Raw genomic sequence first — 12834 nt, forward strand, 5'->3', positions numbered from 1 at the left:
AGGTTTGGGGCCGTCGCTCGTATTGCTGCGACTCGTGCGCGTATCGCCAGGCGATCGGCCGTCTCCGTCTGCGTCCGTGGGCGAGACTGGCGTGGTGATGATACTGGGGACGGTTGTATTCCTGGTGTGCAGGGTCTCGCTGATTGTGCGCTGAGGCTGAGATGTATGGGTAAGGTGCCCCTGGGTCTGGCCGATGGTGTAGCTGGAGGATCGCAGGTGTGATTGTGAGGGCGAGCGAGAGTCTGGGGGTGTGAGGGTCTGGTTGCCGGGCAGGATTAGGCTGAGCGCCGGGCGCGTCAGTGCGGGCTTTCCGGGGGTGCTGTTGCTTGTCCTGCTTGTGCTTGTGCTGCTGCTGGTGATCGAAGGGGAAGTCATGGAGACGCTCCTCTGATGCGCTGACGGTGGTTGAAGCTGTCCATTCGTGCTGGCTGTGCTGGTCTTGCTGGACTTGCTGAAGGTGGAGGACCGTGATCGCGAGTGCGGCGACGAGGGGGTTGGTTTCGGCGGCAGCACAGGTCGGTTCTGCTGGTTGTACTGGCGGTAGAACCGCGGTGTCACAAAGCGTGGTTGTTGGTGCTGCTGCTGCTGCTGCTGTGTGGCCATGGTGTTGAGTCCTACAGAGCACTACAGGAGCTGGGCGCCGGACTGTGCTGCAGGGGTCTCTAATATGACGGAGAGGGGGGAGGTGGATACATGAGGCAGTGTTGATTAGGGCGTATTGCAATTACGGATCAAGCATAATTAAAGAAAAAGTAATAATAAAAACTTGATCGGAGTAATGTGGAAGTGTTCGTAGCAGTCCGTGCCAGGACTTTATTTTATAACTGCAGGCGCCAGCATTTACAAGCAGTCAACCCCACGGACATCGACAGCCTTTTAAACGAGCACGGTCTCTCGTCTTCTTGTTCTTTGCTCTCTCTCTACAAAACGGCCCCCAATGCCATGGCGCGTTGTGCGATCAGGCTGTGCAACACGAGGCTCCACTGTTGTTGGCTGCCATGCGGTGAAAGCCTCAGCCTTGTCTTTCACGACCGGAGCAATTTCAATCGCCATGGACAGCCAATGGCATTGCCTGGTGAAGATGGAATTGAGCTAGCCAGCAAACATGGTCAACGGACTGGAGTTTAACAGGAGTTAGCCAGCAGTCCCAACTCCCAACGGTCCCCAGTCCCCGGTCCCCACTGACACGCCAGGGGCCCAAGAGTCTGGTCAAACACCTCCTGCCTGTGGAACCGGTCGGACCTGACCCGGAACTGCCTAGATCGTGCTATTTTAAGCCGCAGACTGAGGTTCTGTCTCTTGCCCGGCCTGCGGCTGCAATCCCCAGGCCCCTTCCCCAATGCGCTTCCCGTACAGTTTGACCAGCACTCCCACAGCGACCGGCCCAATGATGGTATTGAGCAGGATGGCCCAGACGCCCGTGATGAAGCCGTCCTCGCTCACGTACGCGGTCTCGTTGTATCCGATTTCAATGATCAGGAGCCCGATTTCCCCACGCGCGACCATCGCGGACCCAAGCAGGAGCCCGGACAGCCACACAGTTGCGGTGGGCGAGTTTGATGGCTTTTCGTTTCGAGTCTCTCCCTCTGTCGTTTCGTCTGGGCTTCTCGCTGGAGGTTGTTCGCTGGTGCCACGCCGGGTCTTTGGGTTCACAACATTCCATAGCGGTATCCAGATGCCAACAATAAACTAACAACTAAGTGTTATTACCAGCGCACCTAATTCCATATTCAGACATACATACCTTTGCAAATACCATCAGCAGCGTAAACACTATCCCCCGCCATATCCTCTTCCCCGTCCAGAGCTGCACAAACGGAATGGCGAACCCGACACTGGCAAAGAACAGAGGCTCCATGAGATACTTCTGTACATCGACTAGATACCGCTCGAAGGTATGCACAAACGTCGGACTCTTATGCGCCTCCCTCTCGCCCTCTTCGCGACTCATCACGACGAACGGACCTTCAGGGTGCTTGCTTGGTATGTATGTCAGGAACGTACCCGCCAGAAAAGCACCAAAGAGCACCGATGTCCCTGTGAACGCGGCGATGCTGATGAATGCGCAAAGCACCAACGCCATCAACACGATATTGGAGATGTGGTCGTACCGCGCGAAGTGGTTCTCGATGTATCGCCGGAAAATAGGGGCGAAGAGGTACTTTGTAACGATTGGGGTGACGATTGCCATGCCAATTGAGGCGACGATCGGGCGACCGATCAACCAGCCGAGATTGACGCTGTTTCCGCTGTTCAGTTTACCCAGGTCGGAGATGACGCTGCGAGCTCGGTCTTAGTAGAGTAGTGGCTGAGATGGGAGAGTACAAACCTTGACATCACGAGCCCGACGACATCGTCGATGACTGCGGCGCTGACGAGAACTGACCCGACGCGAGTCTGGCCCAGATCTACGGTTCGAGAGGCGGACGATATCACGGCGAACGTAGTTCCTATTCTGTTTAGTACTGAAAATGTGTTCGTCAGACGACATACCAAGAGAAGTAGCAGATAGGGCGGCGCCGATGATAAACGTCTCGACAGGGCCATATCCGAAGCCCAGATAGAGCAATAGATACGAAAGCCCGATCGGAAAGAGTACACCGGTCGCAGCCCCGATCATGCTGAGTGAAAAGTTCTGCTTCAGCAGGTCTATGCGAGCACCGAGGCCGCCTGGTAAATTATCAATCAGTCGGCCATCCAAGTCAAGTAACAATCCATGAAAGCTGGCGTAGGTTGGGGTACCTTCAAAAATAATCAAGATCAGCCCGACATATCCCAACGCGATAAATGTCTCCTGCCATTCAAGCTTGAGAATATCGGCCAGCGGCTTGCCGTATATAATTCCGACCGCGATATGCCCGATGATGCCGGCGCGGATGATCTTTGCCGAGATCCATTCTGCAAGAGATAGGAAGAGGAAGAACGAAATGATCACTAGAATTTGGACGACTGCGCGTTGTTAGTTGGCTAACTTGGCTAACTTGGCTAACTTGGCTAACTTGGCTATATGCGCGTCAATGCAAGGGGAGACGTACTGCTAGGCTCATGGTACTGCACGAAGCCGCCCGCCATGGGTAGATGACAGGCAAGGTTTGACGGTGCGAAATCTGTGTCTTAACTGTCTATGCTGAGTGCGATCTGTCTGCTTCGAATCTTTTAAGAGTCTGAAGGAATTTCGTGCAGTGGACCTGTGAATTACATCATTGATGCATCAGGACCTCGGGTCAGGTCTGCTCCACTATGCTCCACAGATTTTGCACGGTTTGATTGTATCAGTGGTCAATTGGTGTTATTCTGGTGCATGGGGCATATTCTGGTGATCGTATTTACTAGCGATTGTTTAGCATTATGGAGATGCTGCAGTACTAGTTTTGTATAAGTACGGGTTGTCTAGCATAGGGCTGCGGTGTTGAGTATATAGATCTGCGGTGCAAGATCAGAGATCCCACCACGAGATCTTGTACTTACCTACAAGTAAGCGTAACAAGCATATAGTTGTGATCCCAGGAGTGTTGACCGGTTAGAGGATCATCCAACCATGTCAGCCCTGCCCCTTCCAAAGGCTGGCTTCTTTATATCATTCTCGAGCGCAAGAACAAGTACGTCATCAGCAAACGTCGACGACCGCCTCTCTCTTAGGCGCCATTGGCGAATAAGACGGAAGACGAAGCATCGCAGAAGCAAAAGGACTATTAATAGAGCGCTGTAGAATGTGATCAGATCGGGGATCTTGGGCCAGTATTGACTCTGTTTCACTTTCGGAGGCGAGGGTTCGTATTGATGCGGAGCCCTGGTCCAGTCTGTCAATTCTTATTCTTTTGCACGTGAGCCAAACGTACATTTTTATTCGCCAATCATTAGCGGGTCGTCAGGGTCCAATGCGGTTAAGTTTAATTCGCCTGAGACAATGTTCTTTCATTGCTTCGCTCGGGTTGTGGCTCCGGGTGTCTTGCGCATTGCCTTTATATGCCGAGATTCAGAACCTCCAATACATGTCGCAAAGAGGGAAAACGGCTAGTATATTTAAACTCTTTAGGTTGCCCTTGAAAAGATGCGAGTCGGTCGACCAACATCTAGCCAGAGGGTCCAGGCAACAGAATTAAGAAAAAGCTTGAGACACAGTCCGCACAACCAGCTCCACATGTTTTACCACCACCACCCCCCGCGATGCGACAGGTCAAGACTAAGTCACTAACAGGCTAACCGTCCACTATTTTATATTTGTACCGGCAGTTTGCCTTATTGTGGACCCCGACTATACTTATCATGATCGGCCATGCTCCTTCAGGCAGTTGCAGCCACGGCGCCCGCGGAACCCCAGTTGCAGTGGCGGCCTGGTTGAACTGGTGCCTGGCGACCGTTGTCGAAGCTTCATTATCCTAATTCAGTCCTGACTCATGGCCCACTAGTACAAGTCTCCTCCGGCCCCAGTACTAATAACTCCATGCTTGACTACTGTCTCTCTGGCCTGTCAGAAGCTTAGCCTACTCAGGTCGCACCCGCCCTAAGCACCACCCGGCAGGTCGAACCGCTACTTGAATTGATGAATGAATTGGTTGGCAATTAATCCTGATCGCGGCCCGCATGACAACCCCCCGCCAGCGCTCGTACACGGGATGCTGGTCGTGTCGCCGACGCCGGCGCAAGTGCGATGGGGCGCGGCCCAGCTGTCGGAATTGCGAAAGGCGCGGTGTCCCCTGTGAGGGCTACGAGGTGCGACTGAGATGGGGAGCCGGTATTGCCTCGCGTGGGCATTTTGCTGGTGCTGAGAAGCCTGTTTTGGGTCCTGTTGAGAGTAGCCCTAGCCCTAGGGCGCCTGTTGAGCCTGGCTCTAGTGAGACCCGGCCAGTACAGCAGCCTACTACTGTTATTACACCTGGGCAAGAGAGTACAGAGGCGCAAGCCAGTGAACTGCTCCAGAAGTGTACGTATTTATACCTCTAATGATCTGCCGTATACCGTTCACTAACTATGATATCCCATTGCTTCAGTTTTCGACTCCGGCCACCATATTCTGCTTTCTGTAAGAGAGTCTCGGGATGTATTCAAGACTATGGCCGTGCTATGGTGCCAGGAATCCAAAGCTTGTGCCGCAGTCTGCGTCGCCCTCCAGACCCTCCTCGAGCCAGAACTGCTCGTCCGGTTCGAGGAATACTTCGATATCGCCCTGCAGCGTTTCCGCGCCGAGATGGCTCGCACGGCTGTCCTGAGCCAGGGGACTCTAGCTGCAGGGAATCTGCTTTGTACCGTTAGTGTACGTCCACTGCCAATTTACTAGATTGTTCTTCGGTGTGGTTAACACGTCCTTATTGTCCAGTTCTTCCACGGAAAACCATGGACCTTCCACGTCCACGGCCTCTACAAGCACCTCACCCACTCCCCTCCCAGCAGCAGCATCCTACACTCCCCCGACCCAGCCTGCCACTCTCTAATCGGTGCTCTGGGGATAATGGATCTCCCGCCCTTCATCGCCGGTCGCCGCTCCCCGCCTATGCACATCTGGTATCACCACTGCAGGGGCACGTCACGTACGTGGCTTGGTCCAACCACTACGAACACCAGCACTAGTAGTACAGGCGGCATTGAGCCCATCACAGGCCTACCGCGCTCGCTTATTGATTTATTTTCTTGCATTGGCTTTAGTCCGGACCAGGATGTTGAAAGCGGGTTTTGGTCTTGGCCTGGTGAGGAAGGGAGCGCAGCGCAGGTGCAGCTTTGGGAGGCGTATCGGTTTGCGGGTGTTCTTGCTATTAGAAGGCACTGGCACTCTCATCACTTGGATCTGGGATTAGATGGTAGTGGCATTGGAAATGAATCAAGTTCAAATGAGGCAGTAACCAGCCGTATCGTCGGTGCAATCGATGCCCTGAACCTTGCAGCTCCGGATATGGATGAGGATGATGAGGAAGTGTTCAATGCTATTCGGTATCCGCTTGTTATCGCGGGGTCTGATCCTGATGTTATGCGCGCTCATCCGGAGTGGAAGGGTTTGATTGAGGGAACGCTCAGGACGCTTGTTGAGGAGGATCCGTATGCGCAGTGTGAGTTGACGTTTGATGTATTGAGCGAAGTGTGGTCGTTGTGGGAGCAGGGGAAGGATATTGGGGTTGAGGAGGTGGCGGTTGAGAGGGGGTTCGAGCTTTTTCTTGTTTCTTGATTCTTTTATTGGGAAGTTATAGGGAGGAATATGTAAAGGCGCTGGAGGCTGCCAAAACGTTCGACCATGAGCAGTCTTTCAGAGGAGGGTTTTGGGGGTTTCAATACTTCGAAGGTCAAGCTCGCTCATATCTAAGTCGAGTGTAGGTAGTTCCTCCCATTAAACGTGATTCTCAGGTCTATAACTATACAAATGTATCCATGTCTATATCAAATGCTCACAACTCCAGTGAAAGCCCGTCCATCCTCGCTATACAAAACCTCCTTCTTCCCACTGCGGTCACAGCGATAGATACTCCCACCCAAGTCTGTCAGAACAATATTACCAAACTTCTCGATACTCAATCCGATGGCCTCATGAAGGCCACGGGCAATTATACCAGGCTTACCCACTGGCTTCCCCTCTTCGCTCAACTTGACTTGGTACAGCGCATTGCCCAGAGGCAACTCACCTCGATCCGTCCAGTATAGCTCGGCCCTTTCCTCGTCGACCTCTAAATCAATAGGCTCGGGAAGTCCACTCAAGATACACAGTTCACTATCATCACTGCCCTTCTCAAGGACACCAGGAGGTGCATCAATAGGCGCGCTGAAGATCCTCCCCTTCCCGCTCTTCGGTGCCCCCTTCTGCGTCCAGTAAAACCTGTTATACTGTCTTGAGACGGCAACTCCAACACACCAGTCCTGTACATCTGACGGTCCGTCCGTCTCCTGTGGTCGTGAGACTATCTTCTCGAGCTCTGACCCGTCAAGACCACACCGATAAACCGCGCATCCCTCTCGGTCAGAGAAATACAGTTTCCGGCTTTCTCTATCGATGGCCAATTGTTTAGGTGTGTTTATCGTACCAGCCTTGACAATTGTACGGATGTCACTTCCATCTAGCGAGGCAGAGCATACCGACCCGTCTAATCGCCCCGGAATACCCATGTTTGTCCAGAAAACACGGTTTGTGGCATGATCCACCGTGATACCATCTGGGAGAAGCTGCTGATCAACTAGGACAGAGTGCTGTTTTCCATCTGGGGTGAACGAGAGGATCTGGCCCGCTGGGGTTCCGGCAGATGTGGTAGCTGTTGGTGCGGCAAGTCCGACGTCGAGGGCTAGAATCCGGCGCTCGTTTGTTTCTTGCTTGATTGGAGGGTACAGACCGCCCCTTGTGGATTTGTTTCCGAGCTTGCCCTGGTCGATGTAGTTTGTCGTTAGGTAGTCGACGGTCTTTTCTGGGGACAGTCCGCGTTCGTGCACATAGTGTTGTTCGATGAAGGCGACGGTGTCGAGACCGACCTCTATTCGGTGGTTAGCAAATATAAAACACCAAGGGTACTGGAATTAGACAATACTCACGGTCCATCATCTTACAGGGCACACTACGCCCTTCAATAAACATAGTCTCCCACATGGCGTCAATCTCCTCTGGTACAGACACGCCCTCGGACAGGATAGTAAGCACTTCGCGCTTCACAGCCGCCCAGAGACGATTGAAAATAAACCCCGTCGACTCCTTCCTCGCAACATAAGGCGAAGTCGCACCCTCACGACACCTCTCAACCATGAACGGGAATATCTCGTCACTGGTGAACCCGTCCGTCATCAGTTCAACGATCATGCACTTCGGCGGCATATAGTAGTGCATATTCAAGATACGCGGCTTGACCTCCTCGGGAACTTTATCCAGCATCTCCGACGACTTGTACGACGAGGAGTTGGATGCGAGGATACAATCCTTCGGCGCACAAGCCGATAGTTCAGCGAAGGTCGAGATCTTGAGCGGGAGTTTCTCAGGGACGGCCTCGATGACCAGCCAGGCTGTTTCTACGGCATCCTCGAGAGACGTGAAAGGCTGCGCATTGCCTGGTGACCTACCTGTCTTGGTTGCATAGGCTGAGACTTCTTGCTCGATATAAGCGATGCCGGCGGTAAGCTGCTCGGGGCTGGGGTCGCGCAGGTGGACGTTGTAGCCGGCAGATGCCCAGATACAGCCTGTGGGGTTAATGACGTTTTCTGAGTAGAAGAGTGTGAAGACTAACCAATTCTTCTTCCAAGGACCCCGGCTCCTAACACCGCGACAGGGCGGTTTTGGTAGTCGTTTGGTGGTGACCAGGTGGGATGCATGGTTTGTATGTATGACGTTATGTAAAAATCTAAGAGTTGCTGCTGAAGACCAGGGACCACAACCACCGGATAGCACCCAGTATATAAGGCTTATCCATTTCCTCCGGACGCCTCCGAGATATCCACGATCCCTAAGCCACTTCTCTACAGATGTTGTGCCGATACCCACCCTGCCGCGGTATGCCCTGTGGACCGGCACTCGTCATCCCGCGGAACCGCGATGCCGAGTATCGGCATGCCGTGTCGCCTCATCCCTCGGGACTGCTCTGGAACAGGGGTGAGGGATTATTATTGTTAGTTGTCTTGTTGACAGGTGTGTCCGTAGTAGCTGTAGATCCACAGAAATGAAACGGCTACCGGCTGTGGACCTGGAAGCTTCTATCGTCGCTGTTGAATTTTTCTTTGCACGGTGAAAGTAATAACAGATTTTAGTTATCCAGTTACTCGGACTTTACTCTGCTGATGTCTTGCTTGTGAGGTTGAAGCAGCTGAGCCCTAGTAATTCAGCTAGACCTGCGCTTCCCGTTCGTTGAATAGTTTTAACGATAATCTCAATACTCCTAGACTAGTTTTGTTGTTTTTAGTTTATTGAATCATCGAGTATTAGAGAATGGATGATAATGTATGTTCTATTTCTATCAAAATTATGCGTAACTTCTATACAATCTAAACTCATCTCTTCTCCCGATCACTTAGTTGGTGGACTTTGGAGGCCACTTGACTCTCCGCTCAGCCCGCACATACAAGTTGTTCGGTCTAATCAACTGGAACATGGGATCATACTCAATCGGCCCGTTCCCTTCTCTAACAAAGTTATACCGGTAGATCAACTTCGGCAAGAAGATCTTCACCTCCTGCAGCGCAAAGTTAAACCCAATACACATGCGCTGCCCCATCGCAAACGGGATATATGCGGCCTTGTGTCTGCCCTTCACTTCAGGCGTATCCCAGCGGTCAGGGTTGAATCGTCCTGGGTTGTCCCACAGCTCAGGGTTATTGTGGATGTGGTGAAGGGCAGGAATAACGACCGAGTCCTTCGGGATTTTGTAACCGCCAGGAAGAACCAAGTCGGCCTTTGCGGTTCGACCGGGCTGGAAGGATGGGTTGTGTCTGCGCTGTGTCTCCTTGATGAATTTGTCCTGGAAAACGAGTTTGTCTGTTATTTCGGCCGTGAGTTCGGTGTCTTCTGTGATGCCGTTGTCGACCAGTTCTTGGAGGAGTCGCTCCTGCATTCCTGGGTATGTGACCAGCCCGTAGATCAGCCATGAGAGGAGAGAGCTGGTGGTTGTGAATCCAGCTCCTGTTGCCACAACGAGGGCCCAGACTAAACTCTCCTTTGGCAACTTCTCGCCCTTGCTATCCGTAGCGCGGATAGCATAGTCTGGACTAGTATTAGCCATTGCCATAAGGACAAAAGAGAATGCTCAGTGTACATACCAACCATGTTAGAAGCCTCCAGAGCTGCCTCCTGAAGCGGCAAATCGGTAATTCCTCCCCGTGCTGCGCTATTGATAGAGTCCTGCACCATCTCCTCAATCCTCGACTTCAAGGTGCGCAGTCTCTTGGGAGCCCCGAATGGCAACTTCGCGTACCAGTCGCCCTTGGAAGTAACCTCCTTGTTAAGTGAGAGCATCTCAGCAATGGCGTGGACCATCTCATGAACTGGCGCACCAGGCTCTGTGAAATGTTGAAAGTCCAGTCCGAGCGTCAACTTCCCAACCGCTTGAGAACCCAGTTTTAACATATACTGGTACACGTTCCATGCCTGGTCGCCCTCGTCAAGTGCGTCGAATACCGTGAATGCATCTTCAACTGTCCGTTGCATCGTCGGTGCATAGTGTCGCACTGCCTTGGGTCCGAGTGCTGGTGGCAAGAACTTATGTGCTACCTTCCACTCCGGTGTGTCTGTGTCACCTAAGAAGACACCAGCGAGGGGAGTCTTGAGCGCATGAAGCGGGTGCGCTTCGTTAATCTTCTTAGAGAAAAAGTCCGACTCCGAGAATACAATGGCCGAGATTGTAGGGTCGTTTGTTTGGTACGTTGTACGGCCGAGATTCGTGGTCTTGAAAATTGGCCCGTATCTGTCGAACAGACGCTGGTGGTTGCCAAGGTGGTCGGGATACACCTCTAGATAGTTACCAACGTATGGAAGACCGCTGGGGCCTTCGGGCTCTCGTACACCGCTGCCGTCGATGCTGATAGCTACGGGTTCTGTGGCGGCGACGATGTCGGCGGTTTCCATGAGGTATTCATTGTTTGCTTGGAATCCGATCCCTTGGTGAAGTTAGTATTTACTCATCTCATTTGGACCAAAAATAGCAACTCACCATTTGGCTCGACAATGGCAAAGTGAGCGGCGATAAGGTTCTTCAGCTGATCAACACTTGACTTGGTGTCGACAACAATGGTTTTGGCGGACGATGCCACTTCACCTAGGAGGTAAAATTTCTGGCTTGACATGATGCAAGCTACCAATAAATCTTGAAAAGTGCACTAGCAATGCTGCAAATTCAATGACATTGCCTGCCTTTATAAACGTCTCGCAGTACGCATTATTAGTTCCCACTGTCATATAGAATGGTCCACAAGCGGGCGGATCCCGAAACGCTGCCGCGGGAATTCCGATGCGTGCCCTCGATTCCGTGGTTCCGATTGGCTGAGAGAGTCGGCGCTGTTGTTGGTGGGGATCCCGCGGCATCTTCGCACCCAATCGGCACCCTCAGATTGGATATGCTGGCGTGGTGACAACAGGTGGATCAACAAAAGATTGAAGGAGCAATTGCCCGTTGGTGTCGAAAATAGCTTGGTCAGCTATATAAGTCCGGACTGTGCTCATCCTGTTCTGGCGTTTACTCATCGACGGCCGGACAATTCTTGCTCTTCTTGTGTTGACCATATACACTTGTTTCGCCATGGCAGATACCAAGGAGTACACTGCAGCCGACGTGGCTGGTCACAATACAAGAGACGACCTGTGGATTGTTATTAACGGAAAGGGTGAGATTTTCGTTTGTGCCATTAAAAATTAGAAGATTACAGTTTTGACCATTTGACTTACAGTATACGACGTCTCCCCGTATGTTAGGGATCACCCTGGAGGCGCAGATGTCCTACTCGAAGCTGCTGGGAGTGATGCAACCGAAGCATACGAAGACGTTGGTCATTCAGAGGTAGGTTCAGTATGGCATACCCAACTCGTATGTTCTCAAGCTAACGTGACTCAATAATCCAGGACGCCGATGAAATCCTCCAAACATACCTCATCGGCACACTAAAAGGCGCACAAAAACGAGCTCGCCCAGAAGCAGTCCGCTTAATTCAACCTATAGCTCCTCCGACTCCAGTTCCTACAGAGAGTTCTGGGCTGCTCAGGTCCGCAGCTCTCGCCACAGTCTATATCAGCGGGACGGCCATTTCACTGTACTTTGGCCGTCGGTTGTATGCGGCGTTACCAGCCTCTCCTTCAGGGATCTCAGAGCTTCGAAGCCTGTTCAAACTACCCAGTACGCGGTTTACCCCCGGTGGTTTCTACACCGGCTTTGCAGCAGCAACTGGGATTTGCACTGTCGTCGGCTCGTTAGTCGCCAGCAAGCTATCAGAATTCACCAAGATCAAGTCCGGCTTCACAAAATACCCACCATACATCAAGTGTCGCAAGGTTGCTCGAACGAATCCTCACCTCGTCAAGGGGTTCCTTGATGCAAAGGAATACAAGAGTCTCCCGCTCATTCGCAAAGATGCCCTTTCACCGAGTGTCTACAAATTTGTCTTCCAGCTGCCGAAACCCCAGGACGTGCTCGGCCTTCCTATCGGCCAGCACGTAGCCATCAAGGCTGATATCGACGGGACTGCGGTATCCAGATCATACACCCCGACATCAAATAACCTGGATAGGGGTTTATTGGAGTTGGTGGTCAGATGTTACCCCGATGGCATGCTGACGGGAAAGTATCTCGCGAACCTGAATATCGGCGACGAAGTTCAATTCCGAGGCCCCAAAGGCGCAATGAAATACTCCAAGGGCCTATGCAACAAGATTGGCATGATCGCAGGAGGCACCGGAATCACGCCAATGTACCAACTCATCCGAGCGATCTGCGAAGATCCCACCGATCTCACCGAAGTCAGCCTGATTTATGCTAATCGCACGGAGGATGATATTCTGCTCCGCCATGAGCTGGAGGCCTTTGCGACGGCGTACCCCCAGAACCTCAAGATCTGGTATATGCTGGATACGCCGCCGGAGAACTGGTCGTTTGGGAAGGGGTACGTTACTGCGGAGATTATGAAGGAGAGATTGCCCGCTGCGGCGCCGGATTGCAAAGTGATGCTCTGTGGTCCGCCCGGGATGGTGAATGCTTCGAAGAAGGCTCTAGTATCGATGGGATTCCAGGCTCCTGGGGCTGTTGCGAAGATGTCGGATCAGATATTCTGTTTTTAAGATCTGTGGCTGAAAGATTTACTTTCTATTGTGATATCTGTGGAGTATGGGGCTGGATAGATACCTAATGAGGGAAAGTTGGAGCGCATATAGAAAACCCTATAATTTAGAAATTGTCGACC

General features: G+C 52.2%; 4 protein-coding genes across 4 annotated transcripts; 2 read left to right on the forward strand and 2 right to left on the reverse strand.

Annotated features, from left to right (window-relative positions):
• Positions 1-1272: 1272 nt before the first annotated feature.
• ASPSYDRAFT_162665 (cation:proton antiporter) lies at positions 1273-3072 on the reverse strand (the record flags this gene model as incomplete). The annotated part of the gene is made up of 6 exons (XM_040843097.1): positions 1273-1689; positions 1745-2279; positions 2330-2450; positions 2494-2670; positions 2743-2949; positions 3036-3072. 6 exons carry the CDS (start codon positions 3070-3072, stop codon positions 1273-1275), a joined length of 1494 nt encoding a protein of 497 aa, XP_040697265.1.
• Positions 3073-4200: 1128 nt separating this feature from the next.
• On the forward strand, positions 4201-6468 carry ASPSYDRAFT_50961 (Zn(II)2Cys6 transcription factor domain-containing protein). The gene is made up of 3 exons (XM_040848190.1): positions 4201-4924; positions 4992-5254; positions 5318-6468. The coding sequence occupies exons 1-3, from the start codon at positions 4585-4587 to the stop codon at positions 6155-6157; spliced, it is 1443 nt and encodes a 480-aa protein (XP_040697266.1). The 5' UTR covers positions 4201-4584; the 3' UTR covers positions 6158-6468.
• Positions 6367-10731, reverse strand: ASPSYDRAFT_212364 (uncharacterized protein; the record flags this gene model as incomplete). The annotated part of the gene is made up of 6 exons (XM_040844034.1): positions 6367-7445; positions 7504-8139; positions 8187-8310; positions 9012-9652; positions 9709-10545; positions 10599-10731. The coding sequence occupies 6 exons, from the start codon at positions 10729-10731 to the stop codon at positions 6367-6369; spliced, it is 3450 nt and encodes a 1149-aa protein (XP_040697267.1).
• A 452-nt stretch (positions 10732-11183) lies between these two features.
• ASPSYDRAFT_187624 (uncharacterized protein) lies at positions 11184-12810 on the forward strand (the record flags this gene model as incomplete). The annotated part of the gene is made up of 3 exons (XM_040843593.1): positions 11184-11268; positions 11332-11441; positions 11504-12810. The coding sequence occupies 3 exons, from the start codon at positions 11184-11186 to the stop codon at positions 12710-12712; spliced, it is 1404 nt and encodes a 467-aa protein (XP_040697268.1). The 3' UTR covers positions 12713-12810.
• Positions 12811-12834: the final 24 nt, after the last annotated feature.

Source organism: Aspergillus sydowii, assembly GCF_001890705.1.
Source record: "Aspergillus sydowii CBS 593.65 unplaced genomic scaffold ASPSYscaffold_16, whole genome shotgun sequence".
In the NCBI taxonomy this organism is placed as follows: Eukaryota; Fungi; Ascomycota; class Eurotiomycetes; order Eurotiales; family Aspergillaceae; genus Aspergillus; species Aspergillus sydowii.

Bases quoted from the DNA above. Each gene is read 5' to 3' on its own strand.
- ASPSYDRAFT_50961 (XM_040848190.1), top strand. From the start codon at position 4,585: ATGACAACCCCCCGCCAGCGCTCGTACACGGGATGCTGGTCGTGTCGC. The intron at 4,925-4,991 runs GTACGTATTTAT...CCATTGCTTCAG, and splicing joins CAGTGAACTGCTCCAGAAGT to TTTTCGACTCCGGCCACCAT. The intron at 5,255-5,317 runs GTACGTCCACTG...CTTATTGTCCAG, and splicing joins ATCTGCTTTGTACCGTTAGT to TTCTTCCACGGAAAACCATG.